The sequence below is a fragment of the Pipistrellus hanaki genome (assembly GCF_964339955.1).
Source record: "Pipistrellus hanaki genome assembly, chromosome: 20".
Lineage (NCBI taxonomy): Eukaryota > Metazoa > Chordata > Mammalia > Chiroptera > Vespertilionidae > Pipistrellus > Pipistrellus hanaki.
Genome location: NC_140522.1, coordinates 9,123,848 through 9,137,521, shown reverse-complemented (window position 1 = coordinate 9,137,521; position 13,674 = coordinate 9,123,848). Strand labels below are relative to the sequence as shown.

Genomic DNA, 13,674 nt, shown 5'->3' with positions numbered 1-13,674 from the left:
TAATAATTTTGGCAATAAGTATTTTATATTTGTATTTGAATCATATTTTTAACTTTTAAAACTTGAAGCTTGGATGGTAAGTTGATGCCTCTCTTTTTTCTTATCTGATCATCTGCTCTTTAATGATTTCTATACAACATGGTGTTGGATAATTAAGAGTGGATTTTCCTCTGTTGCTAATCTTAAACGTCAGTCTAGACATTCTCCTAACAGAACTCCACTTAAAGGCTGCTTTGAGTTATTATACTTCATCTTTTAAAAAATATATTTTTATTGATTTCAGAGAGGAAGAGAGAGGGGGAGAGAGATAGAAACATCAATGATGAGAGAGTATCATTGATAAGCTGCCTACTACATGCCCCTCCTACATGGAGATTGAGGCCACAATCCAGGCATGTGCCCTCGACCAGGAATCCAACCACGATCTCCTGGTTCATAGGTCAATGCTCAACCACTGAGTCACACCGGCTGGGCCAAAGTCTTTTTCATATCTTGAAATAATTTTTAAATTTCCTAATTAAGTAGAGACTAAATTAAGGTTAGAACCTTCAGAATAAATGTTGTAAAGTATATAGTGCTTCCCAATGAGTTTTTTTTTTTTCCTTTAAAAAAATTTGCAAGTGTACAGGGAATATCCCATTTGCATGTATTTAAATGTTTATTTTTGATGACGAAGGGGAGACAAAATTTTGTCTGTCAAATGAATTGCTGTGGAAACATAAAAATGTCATGTTGTTTTTTCCTTCATTTTTTAATGTTCAAATAATCTGCAAAATAGAGACATCAACAAAGATAAATAAATCTGTGCAAAAAACATGAAAAGACAGAAGATCTGTTGAATCCCTATAGCTTCTCATATTGACAGGAAATCAGTCACACTTATCATAGGACATTTATATACAGAAAGAAACCATTTGGGAACTTCTCCAAGTAAATGCAATTTATGATTTCTTTGATTTTATCAACAAGTTCCAGCACTGAATGAGTGAATGGACACTTAACTCCATACTTACTTAAGTGCGCAATGTTGTAATAACTTGTGTTTTATGGAATAATCGTTGCTATGCAGTCCATCATGTAAAGACTTATCCATGCTTCTTATTTCTTCTCTTTTCCTTATATTCTTACTAATCTAAGAAAATCAATCTTCCCCACCCTCAAGGCCTTTCCGTACATGCCTATGTGATTCCATTGAATTAAACCAAATGGTATATTTTGACAAAGTTTGATCAGTGGTATTGTTGGTGGTAGAGATATAAAACGCTCTTAAACCATGAGTGGATAGTCTTACAGCATTATAAATATAAATGGTGTGTGTGTTGTGTGTGTGTATATGTGTGTGTGTTGTGTGTGTGTATGTGTGTTACTGAATTTTTAAAAAATTGCTCTGGGGGTCATAGCAGTTTAGGTAACCACCACATTATTATTTAGCAGATCCTGATAAAAAAGAAATAGTTGAATACACTCAAGGTGTTTGGTTCAGATTTGTGTTTTATAGACGTGAGCTTTTTTTTTTTTTTTAAATAATGCAAAGAGTATTTTAAATCATATTTATGATGCTAAACAGCCTCCCACTCAGCAACATGAAGATATATAGTGTCTTGAATTTATAATGCTGTAAGACTATCCACTCATGGTTTAAGAGCGTTTTATATCTCTACAAACTCCCTTTGAACTCTCCCAGTAGAAAAATTTTAAGTATCCGATAAGAGGAATAAATTCTAAACAAATGACTGAGAATTTCAGGCTTCATCATTAAAGCGTTATTTTTTCCATCGGAATAAAACATATTTCCTAAACCCTAAAAAACTTACATGGTGCTTGTACCCGGAAACCATTTTTGCCTTGAAGTTGTAGTGATTGCGTTGATCTGGTCAATCAGTTGTTTCCCTCCCCCAATTATAACCTGCTCATTCGTGTGTCCTTCACCTTCCCTACAAGAAAGGGAGCCATTTTTTATTGTTTCCAACCTGGTTGCTATCAACCAGTTTCTTGTAAATCTCCGACTTTAGAAACCGCGGGAACGAATCCTTGGCCATGAGGCTATAGATTAGCTTCTGAGCCTCATCAAAACACTTGACAGTGGGCTCTGCAATGTTCTTAGTGATGAGGTCCCTGGTACTGAAGTCGATGTTAATCTGGGGAAATAAGGTTGCGCATCATGAGATTAGCTTAATCAAAGAACACACCGTTTAGACAGATGGCAGACACACGTGCTATTTGAGTTTGTGTTTTCTTTTCCTAAACACAAAGAGAACCTGATGCAAACCGGCAGAAAGGTCATGAGCTCATTTTCAGATGCAAACACACGCTGGGTGCATTGTTTCTGGGTTGGGAGGCTTGGCGTTGACAGAGAGCACAGCTGAAGCCTTACTTTGAGATTATAATTAAAAAAAATGGCAAAGCGAAAAGGCAACCAAAATATTTTATGATTTTTAATTGCTTTTCCCCACCCATCTTTTATTCTCTCCCCACTGTCCCCCCTCCCCCCGCCCAATGTTTTGATCTTAATACCTAAAATGTACCTTCCAGAGGTGGACAAAAACTAGGATTTACTAGGATGGCTTCCACTAACTCATTCCTATTACTTTTCATTCTATATTCCACCCCTCCCCAATGAACCAAATCATACACCCCTTCTACACCAACCCCATGCCATCCAAAGGTTCCCCCTCCCCTTTTATGGCCTCTTCAAGGACTTTGTGTTACTTAGAGGATATTTGCCTTTTCTGCAGCATCTCTCGCAATGCCTTGCACAGGGTAAGGACTCGATAAATATATGTTGCATAAATAAAGTGGGGAAATGTTTCTACGTTTGCTCAAAATCATGTTTACATTTTGAAGAGGACCAGTTCATTTTAGTGTAGTACTGATCATAAATATTATATACGGAGATAATTAATCTTGCACTTCTGGCTTATCCATTTCATTCTCTGACCCGCTTGCTTTTCAACCAAGGACCTGCCCACATCAGCTGTGGAGAACTGAGAGATGCTTAGAGATGCTCCTCCCAGGAGACTATCACTGGTCTTAGGAAGATGGGTCTTAGCAGCTCAGCTTAGTGTCAGGGGCAAAACATCACACCCACATGTTGGTTTAAATGTCATTATTTTTCTACAATTGTTCAAGCTTGAAATGTGGGAATTATATTTTTGACACCTCTTTTATTTCTCTTCCGTCCTATCATATAAATATACAACATTTATACAATACATGTATATGCAGGGTGTCCCCCAAAACATGTATACACACTTTTAACAGCTGATAGCACGATAGATGTTTCTTTCTTTTCAAATATAATCCATTGGGATTAATAATGTCAGCCAGTAGGTATACATTTTTTCGGGGACACCCTGTATATTTTTCCTCATTCATCTTTCACTTTGTCATTTCCCAATGCTCATTTTTTCATCCTCACTCCTATCTGTCTAGCTTCGTTGTTGTTTTAAAAATCCTGAATCTATTCCCAAACCAAGGAATTTGCCTCTTACTTGGTACTTCTTCTCATAATGTCTTTCCCTTCTGAATACTCTGAGATAGCATTACTACATCACTTTCACCAGAATGTCATTTCCATAGGATAAGTATTCAGCTGAAAACCTATTTTTTTATGACATAAAATTTAAACTTCGTACTCTGGCTCTTGGGTTTCCTCACACCTGAATTCCAGTGTGCCATCCCCGAATGGTCTACTTTTCCTGGTGGGAGCTCTGAAGCTGGTCTAATTTCCCAGAGCAAATCTGACACCTAAAGCTCTCATTTACGCTGTTTCATCATCTTGCTTAAACAGATTTGAGTACAAAGGCATTTGTGAATGTTAAGTATTCAATCCGATTATCAGAGGAAAAGTATTTGTTAATTCTCTGCCTTCTCCAAGTTCTGCTCCAAGTCCTTCTGGAGTTTTTTTTTTGTTGTTGTTGTTGTTGTTGTTTGTTTTTTGTTTTTTGTTTTTTTTTTTCCTGGTGGCTCTGTCTTCTCCTATGGCTTCCCTGTGGTATAATAGCTTGGTGTGGATAAAAGGAAGAAAAATTAGGAGATCATGCCAGAAGTTCATGTGGGCAGTGATGGTGATCTAGGCTGAGCAATGTCACAAGAAATGAAGGGAAACACATAGATTTCAAAGGGATCTAAAAAGTAAATGGATGGAACTTGCGATTACATAGTTATGATCTGGGACAAGGAACACAAATCTTTAAGAGTGACCCGCTTTTAGAAAGATTCTGAATAATGAGATGACAGAAGTTCTGATGGGTTGGATATGGGGTATGAACAGAAGAGAAGAATCGGGGATGACTACCAGGTATTTTGCTAGAGTAATGAGAAAAATGCTGTTGCCTCTTACTGACATGGAGAGACTCAGGTGGAAGAAAGTTTGAGTAGGAAACCAGGACTCAGATGTGAATGTGTTAACGCTGAGATGCCCCTGACAGCTATGGCCTGGGAGAGATCCCGAGAGAGCCACTGCCAGCAGAGAATGAATGAGGAACACCTCCCTCATCATACTGGGTGTTGGTTAGGAGTAGAAACGGCATAAGGAATCGTTAAACAGCTTAGGGCAGGGAGGAGGAAATGAAATGCCAGAAGCCAGTTGGAGACAGTAATCAACTACAAGAGGGATCCATTTTGCAAAATGCTCTGGAGAAGTCCATTTAAGTGAAATTCGAGGATAGGCTACCAAAAGCGCTCTATTTTCCTTCACTTCTCTGAAATCTCAGTATCAGGAAAAAAAGTGAAAACATTAGTCCTAATATGTACATTTTCACTCAGAAATTCCTTCAATAGAATCACTCCTGGAAAGCATATCTGTGGACTTCACCCCTAACTTTTCACTCATCTCAAATATGGTTTTTGATTGGATTCTACCAGGAGATACATTTCTATCTCAGACAGTCAGACACCGGTGGTGCTGAGCTTGGAATAAAGCAACAATGGGGCGACTTACCCAGGGGTGACCTTCAGAGAGGAATACTTTGCACCTGTACCATCTTGAGGAACTTCTGAGTCATCGAAAGTTACCTAGAAGCTTAGATTCTGCCAAGCATCTCAAACTAGTAGGTTTGGACCTTTTATCAATTGATGAAATTAACAGTTCCTTTAACATTATGTATTGATACAAGTAAGTCGCTTGCATTTTGTTTGCATGGGTACTCTTCAGTTTCAAGGACTCTGAGGGGTATGTTATTTTAATTCCTTACTTTTTAAAAGGTCACAGATTATCTTAGAAATCTGAAACCACTTCACTGCCAACCTCAGAAAACCAGACGAGGGGTTGTGATTCTTACCGGATGGCAGCCTCAATGTCATCACAACCATTTAGAGGCTTCTAAATCCTGTCTGTTTTGAAAAGGCCGCAATACAGCTGACATCAGAATGCTGTCCCTGGTGGCTGTTGAAAAACTATAATAATCCTATCTAATAAAGGGGGAATATGCTAATTGACTGCTCTGCCTTCAAAGATGGAGGCATTCACAGCCAATAAGGAGGGAATATGCTAATTGACCCCCATACCCTTAAAGATGGTGGCGCCCACAGCCACAAGATGGCAGCACCCAGTACCCTCAGTCCTGTGGCAGCAGCAGAGGTGTGATGGGGTGTCACCTTCCCTTGATCGCTGGGTCACCTCACACCACTGAGGGTTCTGGGACTGTGAGAGAGGGCAGGCCAGGCTGAGGAACCCCCCTCCAGTGCATGAATTTTCATGCAGCAGGCCTCTAGGAAAGGTATAATATACCTATTAGATGGGGTAGCCAAACGACTTTCCAGGTGACCCTCCAGATGAAGCTGGGGCCACGCCCCTTGGATGAATTTCATGCACCAGGCCTCTAGTTTTATTATAAAGATCCAGGATATTTTCAGTGCTCGTGTGATCCATGCCCAAGTCCCCTTTTCTACGCCAGCAGTTTTAAACTCTCTGGGCTGTCAGCACATTATTTTTTGCAGGAAGAGTACATTTCACAGAGTCCCCTTTTGGCTTTCCTCTGACCCTGAACTGAGCTTGATATATTTTCACGTGATTTGAATAAAAGGTTGTCAGTGGTGCCCTCACATTCAAATGAGGTAGCCTTCCTCATTCAGGCTGTACGTGTATCAGGAGATTCGTTATGCAAAGGTGTGTGCCTGTGTATGTAAAAGGCCCCCCTAACATGGGGCAGGCAGCCTGTTAGGGAGCCCTTCCTCACAGCAGCGCTTAAAAAATCCCTCTTCAAATCAAAGCCGCCCATAATCTTGCTTTGGGTGACATCATTCTATGTAATCGCGACTCACTGCTCTAGTCTTCCTTCATTTTGGCATCATTAAAGGCGAACACACTTCCTGAGTGATAATCTCAAGGGTGGCGGTTAAGGTTGAGAGTGGAAGGCTTTCTAACATCTGGAAGAGTTCCATCCACGCACAGGACCGCATTCCTCTCTCGTGATTGGCTTTAGAGACAGAAATAAATGATGCACAGCACTAACACCTTCACTCGGGCAAGAGACACAAAAGAAACCATCATATATCCAATCATAACGGAGAACACCACAATGTATATGGACAGCTAAAAATCCTAACACAATCACTGTCAGCTAGATAGAACCATAAAGAAGAAGAAAAAAAAATCTGGCTTTCGCCGGGACCGGTTTGGCTCAGTGGATAGAGCGTCGGCCTGCGGACTGAAAGGTCCCGGGTTCGATTCCGGTCAAGGGCATGTGCCTTGGTTGCAGGCACATCCCCAGTAGGGGGCGTGCAAGAGGCAACTGATCGATGATTCTCTCTCATCGATGTTTCTAACTCTCTATCCCTCTTTCTTCCTCTCTGTGAAAAATCAATAAAATATATTTAAAAAAAAAATCTGGCTTTCAACCCAATATCACTATAAATAGGATATCTTTAGAGTTGATTTCAAAGTCTTTTAGGGGATGATGCATTAATCAACGTGATGAATCTTATATATTTTACATTTTTTTTAGAATTGTTTATTGAATCTTTACATGGTGACTGGAAAATGAATGTTGAAATAGATTCACAAGAGGTGAATTTCTTCCTACAAATTCACCTCTTTTTCCTCCTATAAATTCTTTTTTTGTCTTCCTACAAATTCTTTTTCTTTTTCTCCTGCTTCAGTGGTTCATATTTCTGGAACGTCCTACTGGGCCAATATGTGCTGTTGTAATTAAGTTCCATGTAAAACTTGAACTACGGCAAGTTTATGCCCTAGATTTTGTGAAAGTGTTTGCGTTTCATCTATTGTGTCTTTTGTCCCCATAAGTAAACAATCCCTTTTAATCCACGAGTCCCAATTTTAGATCAGAACATATGGTAACTGTCGCTTAGAAGGATGTGGGTATTGCCCCTCTGGGAAGATGACTTGGACTAGGTAGTTAAGGTAACTTCCTGTTTGCTACGTAGCCATCAAAATATATTCAGTGAGGAATCAAAGCAGTTTTAAAATAGAAGTTGCTTAAATTTGGAAGTTAAACTCTAGAGGGGTATGTGGAGATGATCATGGTTTTAGTGCTAGAAATTAAATCAAATAAAAATGGGATGTTAGCATACAACACTTTGGGGGGCTATTATCAAAGTCATTCCAGATTTCTCTCTAAGGCCCTCCCCTATTTTTCGGACCTTAAAGTGGTACAGGTGGGTCCTGATCACTTGAGACAGTGCCTCCCACCTTTGGCTCATTTTCCCCGTCAAAGAAATACAGATCAGCAAACCCTTCTTTTTCGGAAAGGAAGACATGTTTATCTGCCATAGTTGGGACCTCCAAAACATGAGGCAGAAAGAACTTATACTGTAGGTCAGGAGTTGTTTCTTATCCTACACATTTTTTTCCTTTTTTAAAAAAAAAACAAACATATTTTTATTGATTTCAGAGAGGAAGGGAGAGAGAGATAGAAACATCAATGATGAGAAAGAATCATTGATTGGCTGCCTCCTGCATCCCCCTGTGGGGATCGATCCTGCAACCTGGGCATGGGCCCTGACTGGGAATTGAACCCGTGATCTCCTGATTCAACAATGGAGCCACACCGGCCAGGCCCATATGCTATTTTTAATTAAAAAAAAAATCCCCCCCCCAAAAAAAAATTCTATTCCACATTGACTTCCCTGATTTTGAAAAGGAAAGACAAGGCGAACTCGAAATCCAAGAGGGATTTCTGTAGAGTTACTCCAGAGCTGTTTAATCTGAGAGAGCAGGTACTATTTCCCCAGGGCCCCAGTGCTGTGCTAAGGAGACAGACACGGGGCTGAAAAATACTTGTCTCGTCAGTGACGGAGGGAGGGTCATATCTACCAGAGTTTACGGACACTTTCTATTTGGATAACTTAGTGGCAATTTGATTTCCCGTTAGCTGGCGTCAGTGCCTTTTAGTTGCAAGCAGATTTGCTGGGAGATGCATACTCATGAAGCTGGGATCTCTCACTCACCTCTTTGGGGGCATCAGCCTCAATGAATTCAGAATAAATCATCTTGGCCTTGGAAGCAATTTTTTCAGCACTTTCCGTTTTCTTGAAGTCTTCACAGGCAAGCCAGAACTCAACGTTTTCTTCACTAAATTCTGATTTGAGAAATGTCCGAAAAGCCTCTAGACCAGCTATAAGATACGTAAGAAAAATTTTGGATGCCATATAAGTCAGTAACATGCCCCAAATAAGTATATGATACAGGGTGAGCATTCATGGAGTCTTCAGCGGCAAACATTTATCATTCTTCTAAATATGGCAGTTATATGTTTGAGCTTTTCACTTAAAAAACCTTACTTGGATCAGTCATCATAAATATAAAATATTGTATCTGTAGTTCTACAATTAGCTCCATTAACCAAGAAAACCTGTACTTTTTCTCTCTAGATCCGAGGAGTCCTGGAATTATATTTAGGCGGAAGTCTTAAAGCCAGTTACTTCATAGAAAAACCCAAGAACTGTGCTTTTTAGACCCATTGCACTGAGCTCAGACCAAGTTAATGATGTTTCTAATTTAAAGCCAGAATTTATTAAAAAAAAATTATCTTCATTTATTTCAGAGAGGAAGGGAGAGGAAGAAAGAGAAGTCGATGATGGGAAAGAATCATTGATCAGCTGCCTCTTGCACACCCTCGAATGGGGATGTGCCTGCAACCTGGGCATGTGCCCTCACTGGAAATCAAACCGTGAGCTCCTGGCACATCAGTCCATGCTCAACCACTGAGCCACACCGGCCAGGCACAGAGTAAGAATTTCTTGGCTGTTCTGAGTTATTGGAAAAATACAGTTTGATGCTGGGAGATTACATCATGCTAGTTTGGATTATTGTAGTGAAGGAGAAGGAGCTGGCATTTATTAGTTTGGGGTGAATATATTAGTCAACTCTAATCCCTAACCAAAAAGGTAACTGGAAGGATATTTGATGTGAATGCATCTCCCTTTAATTGGTGAGTAAAATAGACTTAACAATGTTTTTTTTTTTTTTAATTTAAATTTTTGCAATAAAGTTGAAATAAAAAGTCACTGCAAAAGGTTATTGGGTGCCGATTAAAATTCTCCGTAGAAATATTGGAGACTATGGATGTCGTTAATATGTGAGCACTATAAAAAGTTCAGTGACCTGCGTGCTTCCTGAATTTAAAAACACACCCAAGAAGCTCTGAGCACACAAATTCAGGTTCTAAAAATCCTCTTAGTAGCCCTTAGAGAACATTTACTAGGAGTTTGGTCCAAACAATGTGGATTTGAGGGTTCTACACAGAATTTATGACAAAATGTATTATATATTGAGGATAAAATATGCTGTTAAGAATACTGAAAGAGTAGTGTAGGTTCATGAAGGCACATAAATATTTCTCCCAATGAAGATGAAGATGATCTAAATACAACCTAGAGAGACAGATGGTTAGAGATCAATAAGCAATCCTTGTGTTCTCCCCATGTTGTCATTCAGGGATACAACGGAACAAGATACACAACCCAAAACAAAGCTAGTGATCGCTGTCATGGACACACTATTTATTGAACTATTTTTTTCCTGTTCTATTCTATACATACAATTTCGATGTTCAAAAGATGTCAAATGAATTTGGAATAATATGCTGCATACAATTAAAATCCAATTATCTGAGGGCACTCTGTGAAGGGTGGAATGGCTGTTGGTTAGATCCAGCTGGGGCTGGTGAAAGAAAGAATTCAGTCATCCTTGGAGAAACCTATCTAACGCCTATGCCCAGTGCAGGGGAGGCATCTCCTCAGGTCAACAAAACAGTTAGGTAATCTGGTGAGCCCTCTTATTGCTGAGAGCATTGAAGGCATGCGAGCTCTTTCTCTGGGGGTATAAAATACAAGAACCAAACAGCTGTTCGGATGAATCTGTGGGCATGAATTATACACCCCAGGAGATGTGCCTACTCCAGCATCTGCTCTGGTCTCAGAGGCTCACGGCTGTGTTCTGTGGGACAGCCCCCCGCTCCCAGCTGCAAAGTCACCTCAGGCTGAGAAACTTCCTGCTCTGAGCTAATCCAACCTGTCCCATTGGGTATCCGTTTAAGGAAAAGGGAAAACAAACAGTGCCATTCAAAATTTACAGAAATGCAATTCTGTGTTCTTGAGGTGTTCCCTCTCTGGCCTTAGCTGGATTATAGGATGAAGGTGAGTTATTTTATGTCTGTGCTTTAGGAATGAGTTATTTGAGAGTGATAACATCAGAAGGCAGTTTCATCTAGTCCAGTATAACTGTATATGTGAATGAACAGCAATGGAGAATTTGTTCAGCTTCATCATGTGTTAGACTTTTCTAATATTCTGATACTTGATGGTTTTAAAATGGGAATGCGTTTGATTAGTTCAAACAATACAATATTTTAAGATTTCTCCATATATGTCTCTGTAGTGTCATTTCCCCCTCATTTGAGATAGAATTGCTACAAAACAGAATGATTTATCACAGAAGCTCCAGCAACTTTCATCAGTGACTATATTGTGCCATCTGGGATATTTTATTTATAATTGGCCAAGATTACCTTATTGAGCCATCCTATCTAATATAAATACACATTAACACATGTACATTAGTATACACACACGCATTTAAATATGGTTTTGTATTTCCTAAAAACAAGAGAAGCTCAGTTGAAATAAATACTTTGTAAACTTTGTGTTGGCCTACAGGACATGAAAAACAAGCGATTTACCTAAGTTCACAATTTTTCAATAGTTTGTGTTTCTTTCAACTTGTAAGAAAAATAGTCATTCTACACATCACATGATAATGAGTCTAAGGACATGACAAGGTTCCTCACTTGCTTTCTGATTTAGTGTTTGGAGTTTCTGTAACGGTGTTTTACTTCTGGCCCAACCCAATTCCACTTTGACTCTGGACCTGTATAATTCATGTGACTTTGGGGAATCTTATACTTTGAATATAGATCAAAGTCACACTAATATGTCTACCGCTTTCAGGATTTTACAGTTTACTTTTACGTGTTTGTATGTTCAGACCTAGTCTGAGTTGGTTCTCACCTTGGTTGGTTAAAAGAGTGTCCATGTTTTCACACCACGCCACTGCCTCCGTCGTTGGTGACCTGTGGAAACAACATCTACCCTTGACAATAGCATTGTGATCTTTTTCTTCTGCAACCTATGGTCATATCTGAGTTACGAGTGTTTGTTGAATCACATCACTTAAAGGAATACTGCGCCATGGGTCCGACTGCAAAAGATCAACCAGAATTACCCAAGGTGGGGCAAGCGTAGGTTTGCATTTATGAGTGCACAGAGCAGAGTTTATTCTTGTATAATTGCAATGCATAATCGGAATAACTGTGTATTGGTGTGTGTGTATGTGTGAGATTTGCCGTGAACATCCCCCTTGGGGCTGGAGCCATAATCACACTCAGTGTTTCATGGGGTTTTGGCTGATTTCCTTTCTGCTTCCTTCATTAAGCGAGCACCATCAAAGGCCAGCAGTCCCCACATTCTGTGTCCAGAGAAGAGCCAGGCCAGATGGGAACTGCGTGAGAGCTACCAGTTCCTCCGCTAATCGCGCCAGCCAGAACCAGTTGTATTGCATTAAAAACCGTGGCATCCAACGACTTAGCTGTTCACAGTCAATTAGCGGTGCGCTGGAGGACGGGAAATTCAAGCCAGGAGCCCGTGTGCTCGGGGAAGTGACAGCTGCCTCCTTAGCCAGCATTTCAGAGCCATCTTCAAATTAGTAAGTAAATGTTGCGACAATGAATAACCTACGCAAGGATCATATATATATTGTCTCTAACTCATTTAATTCGTTTGCAAAGCTTCACCTACAGGAAGCTTAGTGGTTTCTCTCCCTTCTATAACCTTTCTTTTATATCTGAGCAAGGATAAGAATGAACCTGAGTTGAGTTGTTGACATGTCTTAGGAATGGGCAAGAAATCAGTAGAGAAAGGAGAGAAAAAATAAATCAGAAAGAAAGGCAACAATTAGCATATTTGTCATCAACGAAGGGAACAAGACACGACTCAAGTGTTTCATCTGCACATCTCCGGAGACAGAAATAGCTTTAAAGGGCAACTCACTTCATGGGCATCTTCCTTCGCTCTGTCCCACTGTCACGCGTGATGCCACGTTTCGCTTCCTGATGGATCTGGAGGCTGAAGGCGGTAGGACAGCGGGGACATCACCGTTACTATGCAGATATGTGTCCCCTGGCCACCATTAGCATTCTTTAAATCACACTAGCCTCGGGGTTTTCATTTAGTTGTTAACTTTCCTCTGGCCAAAACACTTAAACTCCTAAGTAACAAATGACTCCCTGAATCAAGGCGACATCGCTTCCAGTCTGTGGCTTCGCTGAAATAAATTCCATGTGAGAGTTTGGTTCCTAATGCTCATGGACATCCATTTGCAAGACAACTGTTGTTCGCGTGAGGTTAATTCAACTCAGAAAAGAAAAGGATAAAGCTTAATATTTACCCCCAGGTCACTCAGCTGTCAAAAGATTATTTTGTTTTTTTCTTGGTTCTTTGATTTTCAAAAATCGGAGGAAGCCTCTCCTTTTAATAGTTATCTTACACAACTATATATGTCTATTTTTACAATTTTATTCATGGACTAAAATGTTACAGCATAAGGCAGTATGCTTTTTTTTTTTTTTTTTTTTTTTTTGAAATGTGTGTGCTTTTCACAGCTTAATCATGTATATGTTTCTATTTTTTTTTTTAAACCACGAATCTCATGGCATTTTATGCCAATATTTCTTTAGGAAATGCTCATGTTTAAGGTTCAATTGCTCGAGTATATTTATCGACACCAAGGCCACGTATTGCCATTTTTATTCGTGCTCAAAGTTGTTGTACGTATAACCCCATGCTGCATCAAGCTTTTGTCCCAGTTTAGCAGAGTTCTTTTGGAGTAAAATTCTACTGGTGTATATTGATGACCCTCCGTGTAATCAAACACCCCTGGGAGACTGATGGACTTCAGGGCGGAAGGAAAAAAGGAGCCAGGAAACAGCAGAAAGCTGTGTGGCCCCTTACTGAGTGTGGACGCTTCCCCATTTGGTGGATGGGTAGGAATGCCACGGGCGCCTGGGCCACAAGGGCCCTGGGCTAAGGAGGCTGATGGGAGGAGAAGGGATGACCCAAAAAGCCAGCGTCTCATTAAGAAAGGATCTCATCAATTAGCTCAGCCCATTTTGTTCATTCAAGCCCCATTAAGTCCTGTTCTTATGATATGCAAGAGCC

General features: G+C 40.0%; 1 protein-coding gene across 1 annotated transcript; it reads right to left on the bottom strand.

Annotated features, from left to right (window-relative positions):
• Positions 1-1,934: 1,934 nt before the first annotated feature.
• RGS21 (regulator of G protein signaling 21) lies at positions 1,935-11,539 on the bottom strand (the record flags this gene model as incomplete). Its single annotated transcript, XM_084868969.1, has 3 exons — positions 11,470-11,539; positions 8,410-8,576; positions 1,935-2,138 (listed from the first exon to the last, which is right to left on the bottom strand). Exons 1-3 carry the CDS (start codon positions 11,492-11,494, stop codon positions 1,935-1,937), a joined length of 396 nt encoding a protein of 131 aa, XP_084725095.1. The 5' UTR covers positions 11,495-11,539.
• Positions 11,540-13,674: the final 2,135 nt, after the last annotated feature.